Source organism: Odocoileus virginianus, chromosome 18, assembly GCF_023699985.2.
Source record: "Odocoileus virginianus isolate 20LAN1187 ecotype Illinois chromosome 18, Ovbor_1.2, whole genome shotgun sequence".
In the NCBI taxonomy this organism is placed as follows: Eukaryota; Metazoa; Chordata; class Mammalia; order Artiodactyla; family Cervidae; genus Odocoileus; species Odocoileus virginianus.
In genome coordinates, this window is record NC_069691.1 from 46,810,772 (window position 1) to 46,825,947 (window position 15,176).

Here is a 15,176-nt window from a genome sequence, read left to right on the forward strand (position 1 = left end):
TCTATAAGTTTTACTCCCCTATGAACAAGGAGGCTTAAATCATAGTGTGAAATAAAAGGATACCCTTATGCGACTTGTTTCCAAAAGCAGATTTTGTATTACTTCTCCCCAAATGGCAGATGTAAAAATTCTTTACTACTACTTTCTGTAAAGTCCTTACAGGTTTTACCTTTGCATAAATACCCATGAAAAATTGTGAACTAACATACAGAACACTCACCTTGCTCTGTCACCTCCAAAACTTAAGTAGGAACTTTGGTGTTAAACATTATATCTCAAAATAAGGGTACTGAAAATTTCAAAGGCATTTTTCTTCCACAAAACCTCAATGCCATATAAATATTACCTAGTTTGTCCTCTATATTCCAAAGAAAATTATTGGCATCATTAGGTTTTTCTGAACGGAGATGTAAAATCAGAAAAATGACCACAAAAATCCAGAGACGTCAAGGAGAAAATTCACAGTTAGAAATTTTTTTTCTTTTAACTCCAAAATGTTCCTCTCACCTGACCAGTAACAGCTGTGACCATGCAGCTTGCCCTATCTGGCTTCTGATATACTTTCACTATAAGATCACTGTAATTCAAATCCATTCAGTGCTACTTCACTTTTGTAAATTGTTAAGATTAAGTAGTGTACCTTGCACCTATTTTAATGATTTAGCACATTGATAATATTTTCACTTATTTAAAGCCATATTTATTGACAGAGTCTTAGCACCCCAAAAATTCTAGGAGGCAATTTTCACACATCCAAAACCTTGAACAAGTAATTGAAACAGCTTAAACCCTGGCTAGTTTTGAATTTTCCAAATTAAGGTCACAGAATTGAAAAAACTGCATACTTTTTAAAAAAAGTTGGTAGAAACACATTTTAATAGTGAAGAAAATACACTCAAGGTCACAATATGCCAATCCAGTCTCTATGCTCTACTTTTAAAGATGCAGTTAAGCTGATTTTTAACTGGATTTTGCCTGCATTTTTCTTGAGGGAATGGTGGGAAGTTTATTGCAAAAGATGGAAGTTATCAGAGACAAGAAAGTCAGGGGGTCAACAGAGGTAAAAGAGGAGGGAGTTGTCTATATGGAAGTGAGAGTCAATAAGTTGTGAGTGGGAACCTAAACTGACACATAATTTCTTAAGACCCTCAAAATAAGAGAAGAACAGGAGATAAATTTAAAAGAAAAACATCAAAAAGGGGGGGAAAAAACAGCCAAAGAGGTGAGACACAGCCATTTTGATGGGGGGTGGGTTGTCTAACTACACAATGAGGTCATCCTATCTCCCGGAAGTGACACGTAATCACCTGCTTTGCACTAGCTCCGCCCCTTCCCTCAGAGGTCCCGCCCCTCCGCCAGCAGCCGGGAGGGTGTTAGGGGGCGTTTCTCCAGGAGGAAAGCTGAGAGCTGCGACGCTGAGGAAGGGGACCCCAAAACGTCTGGCACTGCCCCCTCCAGGGATCACTTTGGACCACCTTACTCGGCCCAGCGGGATTCAGAAACGCCGAGGGGTCAACCTGATGGGTTTCGGGGTCAACGGAAGAGGGGAAGGGGAGCCCTGGCGGGGTGAACCCCCCGGTCCCCCGCCAAGCAGCTGAGGCACAGGAGGGCGGCCATCTTGGCCGGGAGGGTAGGGCTGGGGAGCTGCGGGCGCCGTGCGATTGGGGGGCTCGCCCGGAAGTGACGCCAACTACCCGGAAGCGGAGGGGGTTCCCTGGCCCACTCCCCCCTCGTTCGTTTGCTCCCCCGCTTCCTCCCCGCCCCCCTTCCTCTCCATTCGTTTCCCCCCCCTCCCCGTTCCCTGCCTTCTTACCCCCCCCCGTCCCTCCCCCCCCAACCTCCGGAGCTGGGAAGAGAGTCAAGATGGCGGCGAAATCCGATGGCGGTGGCGTGGGGGTGGGCTTCGCCCAGCTGCACAACCTGGACGAGGCGGTGGGCAGCGGCGGCGAGGAGGACGGGGAGCCCGGGGGAGGCGGCTGCGGCGGCGGCGGCGACGGCAGCGAACCCGGCGAGAGCAGCTCGCTGCACATCTGCCACTGCTGCAACACCTCCTCGTGCTACTGGGGCTGCCGCTCCGCCTGCCTGCGCTCCCTCCTGGGCAAGAAGCCGCGCCGCAGCGCCGCCGCCGCCGACGGGGGGGACCAGCCGCTGCAGCCGCCCGCGGCCGCCGGTCGCCAACCCCCGACGCCCTCGGCCGAGCGGCCGCAGCCGCCGCAGGTGGAGCGGCCGTGGCTCGACTGCCTGTGGATCGTGCTGGCGCTACTGGTCTTCTTCGGGGACGTGGGCACCGACCTGTGGCTGGCCCTCGACTACTACCGCAAGGGGGACTACGGCTACTTCGGGCTGACCCTCTTCTTCGTGCTGGTGCCGTCGCTGCTGGTGCAGAGCCTGAGCTTCCGCTGGTTCGTGCAGGACTACACGGGCGGCGGGCTGGGCGCCGTGGAGGGGCTCAGCAGCCGGGGCCCCCCCATGATGGGGGCCGGCTACGGTCACGGCGCGGGGGCCACGGCCACGCCGGGGGCGCAGCGCCTCTGCCGCCTCTCCGTGTGGATCTGGCAGTCGGTCATCCACCTGCTGCAGATGGGGCAGGTGTGGAGGTAAGATCACTGCGGGGGTGGGGGCGGGGGCCTGGCCGGCCTGCCCTGCGGAGGGCCCCGCGGGCGAGGCCGAGCCCTCCGGAGTGCGCTCTGCCCCCGAGGTGCCCCGCAGGTGGGCTCCTCGGACGGGCCTGGGCCCGGGGGTCTTGAAGGAGGGCTTTGCCACGCACTTCCCTCGGCGTCTCAAGTAGACCATCGTTCGGTCTGGATCCCTGGCCACGCCTTTTGGCCCGGGGAGGCCCAAGTCCGGCTGTCTGTCTCCATCCCTGGTTCGCACTTAGCGGAGACCCTGCCTCACCCTTTCTCTCCCCTCTTCTTTCCGTAGACCTCTCATATTCCCGGGGTCCCTTTGCCCTGTATCCCAAGGTAACCAGCCGCTAGCGCTTTTTATCTGCACTCCAGCTCGCCTCCTGGGGGGGAACCTTCCTTCTTCCAGCCAGTTTGCACTCGGTTTTGTCCCCCGGTGAGACATCCTCCCCTCTTTTCCCCGTCTTCTCTCCGCAGTGGCCTGTGTGGGGCCCTGTGCAAACCCCCTGGCTGGCTCTTCTTTTGGCCCCCCTCCATTCCACGCCCCCTCCTCCTTTCCTGCAATCCCGTGCCTTGCAAATGACTACAAACTGCTGCTCTCCTTGAAGGAAAAAGGACTTTTTGGGGGGGTTTTGGGGGCTGAATTAGACGTGCCCTTTTTTTAGTAACAGGTAAAATTGTATAGTATGTGATGGGTGTAAGCGTTTTTAATTCTCACTTGCAGAAAATCACTCAGCCACCTGGATACACACCCTGGTGGAATGTTGGTTTTGGTAGCCAGGGCAGTACGCAGATGATTTATGTTTGCACAAGCCCCAAGCTTGGCTTAGGGGGCCTTCCCCGCCTTGTACATTTCCCGTGTGCCAGGTAAATCCTTCAAAAACCACTTGCAGATTCCCCCCCCCGCCCTTTTTTTTTTTTTTTTTTGACAGAGTTAACTGGCTAAACTAAGGCAATGATCTTATAAAAACCTTGGTAAATCTGCGTCCTCCAACTTAAATCAGTGTGAGTGTATTTTGGAAACACTTGAGTTGTGGATGAGAGTATTTGCAAGAGAAAAAAACCTTCCTGAAGAGAAATTGTAGGAAGCTCTTCAGGTACATTGCTTCTGTGAGAAGACATTTTGCCTAGATTGCTCAGGCACCTATGCCTAGGAGGAGATTTTAGGTGCTCAGATTTTTCGGTTTACTGAGATGTACCTAGGTTAACTGAAATAAAGTTCATTGTCTTTTGAATTGTCTAGGTCGCTATTCAGAATTTTAAATACAAACGTTTCAGAAAGCATGGAATTGAATTAAGTCGAATCACAATGTGAGACTTTTGTCCTCCAGAATTTACATGCAAATTCAGGATTGGAGTTTTCCTGATCTTGTGAGTGGCTTTCCTGGTCTTGTGTTCCTAGGTTGAAGAAGCAACTTTTTTCCCCAGCCCTGTCTGCAGATAATTTGTTTCCTGCTGATAGGTCTATAGGAAAAGGGGGTAAAAATGGGGGGGGGGCTGATTAACTTTTAGCTATTATGAGCCAAATTTGGGGATCAAGGAAAATTTTGAAGTATGTTTTAGATTGGAAGTCTAGCTCTGAAAACATCCCAATCTGTACTGAATCGAAGAGTATGTTTGGTATGGGGGATACTGTTTTTGGTTTCTTGTAGGTTGGTAACATGCAAAGGAATGAAGGCAAGAGAGATAAAAAGTATAGGGAGAGGTTTTTGAAATAGTAATAAAGTTTAACAGCATGTAATTAATAAGTAGGCTTGTATCGAATAAGCTAAGTTACCTATCTCTCCAGGTTTTAGACATGGAGATGTGGGCAGTCAAAACCTTAGTGTCAGGTTCAGATTCCTGAGAAAATTGTTTCTAATGTAATCCATCCTAGGTATTTTGTAGTAGTAAGCTTTTGGAACATACTAAAACTGGAGTTCTGTTTCACAAATTTTTTAGCCAGAATAATCCCCCCAACCCGGCCCATTTACCTAAACCTTAATTGTATTTGACAGAGTAAAAGTTCAGGTTGTGGACTTTTTTTTTTAAAGGTATCTGTGATTTACTATGTCTGAGTTTTTTGTTCTTTTTTCAAGATTAGGATATATGTCTGAATGTTTTATAAAGTTGATACTAAAAGACATGCTAATTCAGCTAAGTTATTTATTCTAATGTATTAATACTGTACTTCAATTGAAATACTTACTGAGGAAGGATTTTTCTAGTTTTTTTTTTCTTGTTTTGCTTGAAATACTCCAGGAGAAGGGTCTTTCTTTAACACATGCTAGGCACGTGGCTTGCATGGAAATCATTCTTGAGTAAAAGCTTTGGAGAAAGGTGTTTATTCTTTTTTAGCTTTAATCTCTTGGCAAGCTTGTCATGTTTATAAACATACATCATCTCAGCTTTTTTGCAGATCTGTTGGGTTACAGTTGTTCTCTGAGTCGTGTTTGCTCCTTAAATTTTATGTACTTCATGTGGTCATGTGACTTAAAGGCTAAGATCTAAGTATTTGATTTGGGCTAAATTCCCAAGAAAAGATGTTGGTGAGGTTGTCAAAACTGATTGCATTAAACCATGAAACTTGTCTTCACTTGCTTTTTTTTTTTAATGTAAAATTATTGTAAAATTATTTGACTTTTGCGTGGACCAAAGCACAGTGCTTATTTAAGAAAAATTAGGTTTTTTTGACAGTAAAGTGGTGAATTTCTGTGCATGTTGCCTTTCCTGTCAAGATGGAAAACACTTGACATCTCTTTCATCAGATGACTCCCTAGAATGTCAAAAAATGTTTTTGGTTGGGCCAAAACATGGAAGGATAGTTACCTGTAGGATGACTGTTTCATGAACCTTGTGATTAAAGTCTGTTTAATGCATGCTTTACCATCACTAATTACTTAATGTGGAGCTTTCTGTCTAGCTTTATGTGCTCTATTTTTCAGGTGTTTTTCCCAGGGATAGCGGGTCTGTGAGTCACTCATACCAGGAACAGGAGTTATACCAGGCTTCACAGTTTAGTACAATGTGTTGTTAATAGAAAGTGAGATCATTTTCTTGGAAGGTTACAGCTTAGGAACAGGTTTGCATATTGCATTTTTGTGTGTTAGGTTTTTTCCTTCAGTGTATCAGCCTTTCTTTGCTTTTGTGCTACTTTTAGAGAGTGCTTGGTGTGCTGGTAGTTCACTGCAGTCAAGGAACACAGTTTCTTTGACTAAAATGTCATGGAATGTCATGATGTTGCAATCCAATCATTAATTTTTCTTTTTATGTACTTATTTTTATGGGTATGTTTTAAAGATTTTTTAAAAAATATTAATTCTTTCTGCCACTTTAAAAGTGAACTTCAGCTGTTCTTTACCTTGGGAGATGAGGTGGAGTAAAGGGTTGCCTTCAAGGGACTAAAAAAAGGGAAAAATGGTTCACCTACCATAATGGGGTCATCAACCTGTGAACAATCTAAAGCTTTATTTTAGCTTTTTTTCCACTTCAAGACTGTGGTATAACATAGGGACATAGCTCTCTGTAATCAGCAGCAAATATTGGTGAAGATGCTTCTATAAATTATCCACTTCCCCTTACCCCCAAGTGTAGGGATACTTAGAAAATTATGAAGGTTTATTCTTGTTGAATATTTTAGAATAGTGGTTCTTAATTCAGGCTGAGAATAGAACCTACTACAACATTAAAAAAAAAAAAAAATGCCTGAGCATTGCTGGACCTGCTGAGGAAGAATCCCAAGGTGAGACCCAAGCAGTCTTATTTTTAGAAGCTCCACAGGTAATCAGATGGTCAGCCAGGCTTGAGAAGCGCTTTTAGAATTGGGTTTCAGGCTTATTCCATTTGGAGATTGTTATTGGATTTGTGTTCTTACTATGTTGGAACAATTGGGAATGGAATGCTTTGATAATGTGAAACTTGGTTCCTTTACAATACCATAACAAAACACCTTTACCTTGGAAACATGAGTGTCTAAACACAGTACTTGGGTTTATCTCAAGTGTATGCACTTATCATACTCAGGGTTTTTTTCTTTGAACCTAAGCATGGATCTCATTCTAAAAGGATTCCTAAACTCAAAGTATTCTTTGGTATTGTGGCCAACTTCTTTGCCTTTTAATGTGATTCAAATAGCACTTTTATGATTGTGTTGCATGTTGAAGGGAAATTAATTTTGAAATTATTCTCCTCAGTAGACTTGAGGTAAATATGACTGGGATTACAAGAGGTGTTGGACTAAGTGGTCTGTAATGTCCCTCTAGCTCTAAAATGTTGTGATTTAGGAGTGTAAGTGTCATTTTACAAATAAGGAAAATCATTCATTTGGGGCCAGAATACTGGTCAGAGTCACCATAAAAGATTGTATATGAGTTTGTGTCTATGTCTGTGTGTGTGTAGGGGGACTTTCTATAGTATCTGTTTATTACTGGATGGGAATCTCAATATTGTGAGGGTCTTTTCCCCCCATTTTTGTGTATATATTTAATGGAATTCTGGTTCAAAAGAAACTCAGTGGGTTTTTTTGGTGGAGGGGGACCGGGAACCCAAGAAAAATTGATCTGAGAAAATGATGCATGTATATAGTAAAAAAAAATCTTGAAAAAGAAAAATGTTCCTCTGTCAAAAAGTGAATGTACTATAAAGTGTCAATAATTAGATCAGTGTGCCACTGGCAGAGGAATAAAGCAAATAGGTGTTGAAGCAGAATAAAGAGAGATTGACAGGTTTCTGGGAATTTAGTAGATAGTGAAAGTGGCATTTCTAATCAGTGAAGGGAGAAAAAGATTATTTAGCAAATGATAGTCAATTGACTATCTAGTTAGGGGGAAAATTGCTCTCTACATAAACAAAAATTCTAAAAGAATTAAAAGTAAAAATAGGAAATTTTAAATTATAAAAGCACTAAAAGAAAATGTAAGATAACTTAGAATCTTTTAATGGGCAAGAAGCTTTGATACCATCAAGAAAAAAAGGGACATATTTAACAAAGACAGCCCCATCTTGTTACTGTCTTCCTCCTCTCACCACTTGAAAAATCATAGAAATACATGATTAGTTGTGAGAGTAAAAGAGTTATATTTGGGCAAAGAGCTATGTACCTAAAGGAGAGTATGAGGAGAGAATCTCTGAAGATTATTTCTTATTTTTGAGTGGACAGAAACAGAACAAACTAGACATCTATGGTGAATTTTCAAAGGAAGGCGATGAAAAAATGGCACACTTTTAGTAAAATTGTAAACAGTGATAAAGGAAGACTAGTATTTTCAGAATGATCCAGAAACAAAACACCAAATTCATATTGCCCGAAACCTAGTAGGCACATGTCATAAATCATGGGCAGTTCATTTCTGCTTTTTAACATCATTTGCTTTGATTTTGCAAGCTTCCATAAGGTCCGTCAGTTAGGGTTATGTAATGGATAGGTTCTGGGGTACTGAAGTGATTATGTTTGCATGCTCAGTCCCTCGGTCACATCCGAATGTTTGTGACCCACTGCGTTGTAGCCCTCCAGGCTCCTCTGTTCCTGGGACTTTCCAGGCAAGAATAAGTACTGGAGTGGATCTGCCAGCTCCTCCTCCAGGGGGTCTCCCGACCTAGAGGTTGGACCCGCCCCTTGTGTGTCTCCTGCAAGGCAGGCGGGCTCCTTACCACTGAGCCGCCTGGGAAGCCACTGCAAAGGTGAGGTGGGATGCAGAGAGAAAGCAAGCGTTTCCGCTGTTGCTGTTTTCGCCCTGGGCTGGTTTGATTTACAGTGTGCTTTCTGCAGACACCGTTGTGGGCAAAACTTCAGTTTACTCCTTGTGATACTCTCTGTACCTTGCTTCTTCTACTCAGAAATTCTGAATTTCCTATTTGGCTCTGAAAGCATTCATTTTTTTTCAGAAAATAATGAAAATGTAGCCTCATTTAGAAAGTTCACTGACTTGATTTTTGCCTAAAGACAATCCACTATTTATCCCTATTGGAGATACTCAGAAAAGAAGGGAAAAAAAAATACCACAGGACACATCAATAATATAAAGGGGACATTGGAGTTAAGGAATCAGGTTTATCATTCTGCAAGTTACCAAAAAACTCTGAACTCAATTTCCTCATGTTTATCAAATAAAGAGTTAGATTCATTGATTTTTCAGGTCCCTCCATTTTGGCATCCATTATGCTATAGGTATTAGCACTCTGAAGTTTTAAACAAGAAATTTCAGACCCTAGTTTGAACAATTAAAATATTTTTAAGTGTGGATTTCCCAGGAACTACTTTAAAGTAGTATCATTTATTTTGACTTAATTTAAAATTTTTCATTACTTGTAATCATTTTGCTACCTATAGATGCATTATATATTAATATGTTACTAGCTGAGGTTAAAATATGTAGCAGATACTTGTTTTCCTGGTTTATTAGCAACTTTTATGGAATTTGCAATTTCAGCTAAAATTAAAGTGTCCTTTTATAATCTTCTGTTTAACATATTTTACTGTTAGGTTTAGCTAAAGTGATATATATGTCTAACATACGTTTTTGGGGTTTTTCTGAATTGATTACCAAGATTAATTTCTAATTGGGAAGAACCTTAAAGTCACCTACTGCAGTTTATCGTTTGATATGTATTCTCTTAACTTTGAAAAGTTAGTGTCGGTAAAAAAAAAAAAAAAAAATTTTTTTTTAGAAAAATATTTTGGCTTTCTTGTATGTTGTAAGCAACTTTTGGAAATGATTCTAAGTGAATCTTTTTGTGTTTTGTATTTTATTAGATTAAGGTATAGGTACTTTAAGTTGAACTTGGGGAAAAGATGAGATTTGCTTGAAGGATTCAGTGAATATTACTATGACGGTAATACATTTGTACATAAAATTCAACCTTAGATTTTTCTTTTCTGCATGTCTAATGTAGGTAAATCTGTTGATCTTAGTATATTGTATTATTTTAATATACTTAAAAGCAAAATGACAGTATCCTAAAGGTAAAATTTTGCATATTGCTAACAAAAAGTGTCCTTTATGTATATTGCTTTCATCATGAAATATCAAACACATAGCTTTTAAAGTAACTTGTTTTGAATGCATATTTTGGTTGTTTTTCTTTTTAGTTGTGAGGAAGCTGTTTCTGTTTTATCTTGGTCATGAATTTACAGAATGTGGATTGTATGTTCATCAACTCATTTCCAGGAAGAGATTTGAATATTCAGTTCACAGAAAAATAAACACATCAGTTTTCTTCATAGCACCCTTGGAAGGGAGGAAGAGTTGATAGTTACTGTTTACTCTGGCTAGATGCTCCCAAAGAATCGTAGGTATGTGAAATAAAAAGTTTTTCTTTCCCCTTATGCCCCCTTTTCATCCTATCTTAAACATACTGCTCACATGAAGAAAGGTGACAAAGGTGAGGAAGATACCAAATCCATGGCTTGGAAAGCCCAGTGAGAAAACAGCTGGCAGGGATTTAGGCACCCAGACCCTTCCAGACAGTACACATGCTCTGCTTTCTCTCCTTGGCTGTGTTTCTTAGGGTGGTCAGAGAACCTCTTGTTCTGTTATCTTGTTAGGGTAGGCCTGGGACTTTAGGTCTACTAAGGGCTTAAAGAATCAGAACCTTAGGGAGTTGGACCAGGGAATGTGTAATTTGGGGGGGGGGGGGGGACTGCATTGTGATGCCTGTGGGATCCTAGTCCCTGACCAGAGACCAGACTCGTTAACCCCTCCCCCTCCCCATTGGGATTTTGGAGTCTTAACCCCTGGACCTCCAGGGAAGTCTGGGAATGTGTATTTTTGCTGTCCTTGCCTGAATCAATTATGACTTTGCTGGTGGGAGGTGGGTTTTGTATTTTAAACAAGCTCCCCAGTCCTTCTTACCTCTCTAAAGTTGGAGGGCTGTTGCTATACTGAAATCAGAACCTGAGAGGTAAGGAAGAAAACAATTCCATCCTGAAGTTACTGTGAATCTAGGCACTGGTGGGTTTTCAGCCGATTGTCAGTAGACAGAGTTTATGCTTCATGCTGGTTTTGAAGGAACAAAATTGAAATCTGTCTCATGTGTTCTCTTGTCAATAACAGCAGTAACCTGAGGTAAGGGCTAATAAAAGTATGTATAATAGGTTAGAGTGTATGACTCAAAGGAGAGTGGAGATGGTATATAGAAATTCTGTTTTTACAAATATTGTCTCATTTAACTTTCTGTTAAGTTTTTGTGCCCATTTTACAGGTGAAGAAATGGGTTTAGAGAGATTGAGTAATAAGTCACTGGAAACTGGTGGAGGAAAGTTTTGAAGCAGATCTCACTGATGGCAAAATATATGCAGTTTCTACATCCTATTTTTCTTATAATGATCAGGAGACTCTTCCCACTAAAAACTTTGTTTTACTTTGGGGTTTTGCTGTTCTGGCTTATTGAAAGTGGAGGAATAATATTCTTGAACCACTGGGGTTGCTGGATGTACATGCTGAGGTTCTTGGAGACCTCTGATTTTTAGTCTAATGTGTTAAACTCAGCTGAGAGGATATATCCATATGTTGATTCTCTGTCTACCTGTTGTAAACACCAGGAGTAATAGCTCTTAAGGTTATAAAGCAGTTGTTTTCAGACCTTGACTGTGTCAGGATCACCTGGAGAGTCAGATATTTGGGTTCTGCCATAAGAGGTTATGACCTAATAGGTCTGGGATGGGCCTTGGAATCTATATATTTTAAAAACCTATGTTTTCAGAATGTTCCCCAAGCAGTGCAGGGATGAAAACCACATATCTATAGACTGATTTCTGGGCTTCCCTTGTGCTCAGCTGGTGAAGAATCCACCTGCTGTGCGGGAGACCTGGGTTGGGAAGATCCCCTGGAGAAGGGAAAGGCTACCCACTCCAGTATTCTCACTTGGAGAATTCCATGGACTGTATAGACCACGAGGTCGCAAAGAGTCTGACACGACTGAGTGACTTTCACTTTTGCATCAGCTGATTTCTATCAGTATTTACAGCAGTAGTTCTCAAGGAGAAGGAGTTTACATTAGAATCACTTGGAAGTTTTTTTTCTTGTAAACTTGAGCACTAGGTGTATCAGATATATAGAGGGTTGAAGTGAATAAAGGAAGCTCTGATGATGATTTAATGGAACACCAGTATTTAAGCAATCTCTAGTCAGACCTTACTCTTAGCTGGAATGGTTGGTGAACATGTATATTAATCCAGTGGGTATATTTCCCATATGTTATACCAGTTATACTTAAGATTGAGAATACTGTCAAAGAATTTCACATTAAAACTGTACAGCATATAATTGAATATTCTTTTGATTCAGAAGCTTCTTTGGAAGTTTGAAGTACTTCAAGGTCATTATTAGCACGAATGATCACTGTTGGTGCTCCAGAAGTGCCAGGTTAGAGGCATTTTATTATGTCGGGTAAATTGATATTCAATCCAGAGTGAATTTCATGTCTCAGATTTTCAGAAATGTTATATTTGTTGAAATTGGTGCCAGGGATAGGCTTCCTAAAGAGAAACTGGTGAATGAAAGGGGAGAAGTATCCTAATAGGTGTTAAATAGGTGTCATTAGAGACAGGAATGAAGGCAGCAGAGAAGAAAAATAACCTAACATTTGGCTTGATGGATTCACAGGCAGGAATGGCTCGAGGAGGGGTCAGGAAGGGGTTGTACAGTCTTTAACTGTGCTATTCCCTGCTGGTAAGATACTAGTGCAGGGATCAACAGGGTCCCCTAAAATCTACACACACCAAAATAACATCCCGTTGAGCTCCATCTTGAAAGGTCCTGTTTTAGTGGTGAGAAAACCTGAGCTCCTTGTAACTGGGAAGCTCAGGATCAGAAACCCCGAGAGGGTCAATAACTGGCAGAGAGGGACACAGGATGTAGGGGCAAGCACACCGTATGCTGGTTGTATTCTCTGTGACTCTGGATAAAAATGAAGAGAACTCCAAATCTGTCATTTTTCTTGGTTTTAAGGAATGCAGCTTTTGACTGCGTTTTAACTAAATAGTAGTTATACATAGCCTTATATATTTAAGATACTGTCATTTTGCCTTCTGTAAGGTGGTTTTCATCAAAGCTGACTCTGAAGGAAGAGGTTGTACCTTCCAATAAAGAAGTTATATATTCAGAATTTAAGCAGTCTCAAGTGGTTTTGCTTAAACCTAGTGGGTAATGGCACGTTTTGGGTTTGGAAGAAAAGAGAAGCTAATTAAGGACTTACTACTCTATTCGCAAATGTCAAAATGCAGCTGAAGTTAAAAGCAACTATAACATAAATTTGGAAACATAGAGAATTGGGAACATCTTTGTGCCATTTGTGGGTCATATTTGTTATTTCCATTATTTAATAGGGACCACATAATTTAGAGGTAGTTTTCAAGATGTAGTGGTCTAGGATTAAATAAGATGGTATATGTCAGATATTTTACAAGATTTTGAATGGGGCCCTGTAAGGTTGGAATCTGTCATTCTGCCTATTTGGCATTTACAGTTTACAGTCTCAATTCGTGGTACAGTTATATATACCATAATGTGATATTCCTGAAAACCTTCTCTTCTGTCAAATCAAACAATAGAGCTTACAGGACTGTGGGAAAAATAGGATTAAGGCTAGACTGCTTAAAACCGTGTGACTTTATAACCAGAGCACTAACAAAAACAGTGACAATCCAAATAAAAATAATAGCATTGTAGCACTGGGGGCATTTGTGCTCAGCTTCATATCTAGATGGTTCAAGACCTTGTTTTATCCTGGGACATGTTTTTCCTTTTTTGATCTGTAGATTCTTGCAGGTATTAGCTTCTGTTGGTGGCCAGTTTTCACCAAAATTAAAACTCTGGTCCAGGGTTTAGCCTTCATGTGTGCCCACAGCATCACCAGGTAGTGCAGAGTGCAACAGATACGGAAGACGCAAAGTCAGCCACCACCGCTTGTACCAAAGAAAGGTACTTTGGTAAGAATCTCACCGATTTTCTCCCCCCCACCCCACCCCCCGCTGATTCTTTATTATTTGTGAAAAATATTGTCCTTGATAGCTTTGAAACATGAGCATGCTGGGAAGGATCACTTAGAAACCAGCATTACACTGTTGTCGTTCCCATTTTGCCAGTCATGTGTGAAAGGCTCCATGTTACAGAAGCATGTGTTGTGGCATAGCTGACATGCATTTGAATCTGTGATGGTGTCAAGATGCAGAGTTTGGAGTTGTCCAGGTTCTGTTGTTTTAGAAAGTTCTAGTTTTAGGGATCCTACAGTGTGTGAAGGTTAAGTGAAATTTATTATTCTTCTCGAGTTTTTTTGGACTTTATATACAATAAAGAAGTGAAGAGGGACTATTTCCATTGACTTACACATTTCTGCTCTGTAACATAGTCATTGAATGGAATGAGCTCATGTCTCAGTGCTGTATTAGCACGAGCTACGTATATGAAGCAGGAATGGCTTTAAGTTTCGACTCATTTGAAATGTAGTTATAGTGAGGTTTTAAATTAAAAATCATCTGAGCATACAGTAAATGGGAAAAAAGAGCAACAGTAGCCAGTTGTCAAGATAAAGACTGATGAGTAGAACAGACGGCTTTCAGCAATATAAACAGTCTGTTTTCATAGGGTTTTGTTTTGTTTTAGGATTGGGAGAACTTCCACATTAAGTAGAAGTTAGTTAAATGTGAAAGGCAGCAAACATACGATGTGTATGTTGATATTGCATTGTTTTTCTTAAGTACTGTAATATAATAAACATCTCCATGGCTCAACACGGGGAACGCATTGCCTACAGTGGGCAGTCCTGGCTGACCATGGCTTTGGCTTTCTTTAGGGACTCTACGCCCTCATCATTCAGCCAGAGAAAGAGAATATGGAGAAAGCATAAGTGTTTCTCAAGTACCCTGACTTGAAGCAACTCACATCACTGATGCTAATAACATCCCATAGGGTGAGCTGCCCTGTGACCATGCCCACATAAAGGAAAGCCTGGGATGTGGTCCTGCTGGGGAACAGCTTTGTCAACAGAGGAGGGAGCTTGTGGTTTTGGTGACCAGAGACTGAGAAAGAATGCTGTACTTGGATCAGGTGCCCTACAAATTAGGTTAAAGGAGGTTCTGTGTGCACGTGTGTGTGTGTAATGTAAATTGCTATTACTTGGAAAATAAGACAGTTATTTTTAAAACTTTGATTTACATTTTAATTTAATATTTTAGGATTTGCTAGCCATGTCAGGTGCCTTATTTTATGCTTAAAAGTGTTAAAACCGTTCTTAGCCTGTGTGTCATAAAAATTAGATCGACTTTATTTTAACTGGTCAGGTAAGACAGGTAGCAATTTAAATTAGCTTTTAAAGGTAGCAGCTGTGTTTAATAATTTTGTGTGATCTATGCTAAATACACGAAGCTAAAATATACAACTAGAGTTTTGAATAATTTTTCTTTAGAAGAAACGTCATTAAGATTAAAGTGAGTGACCTTCATAGACTAAATAAAAAGTACTTAAAAAGAAAGTGCTCTATACCTGTGCCTTGTCAGTGTTTCAGGTCTTAAAAGAAATAGTTCATCTGTGTTTAGGACACTTTGGAATCTTGATAAGTTGTTGTAACTTTAACAAA

The 15,176-nt window shown here is 41.3% G+C and overlaps 1 protein-coding gene across 1 annotated transcript in view; it reads left to right on the forward strand.

Annotated features, from left to right (window-relative positions):
* The first annotated feature begins 1,335 nt into the window (after positions 1–1,335).
* XKR6 (XK related 6) overlaps positions 1,336–15,176 on the forward strand; it is a 261,280-nt gene continuing 247,439 nt past the window's right edge. Inside the window, exon 1 of the mRNA XM_070480659.1 lies at positions 1,336–2,597. Within this exon, the coding sequence (XP_070336760.1) occupies positions 1,864–2,597 (734 nt within the window). The 5' untranslated portion in view covers positions 1,336–1,863. The remainder of the gene's footprint in view (positions 2,598–15,176) is intronic.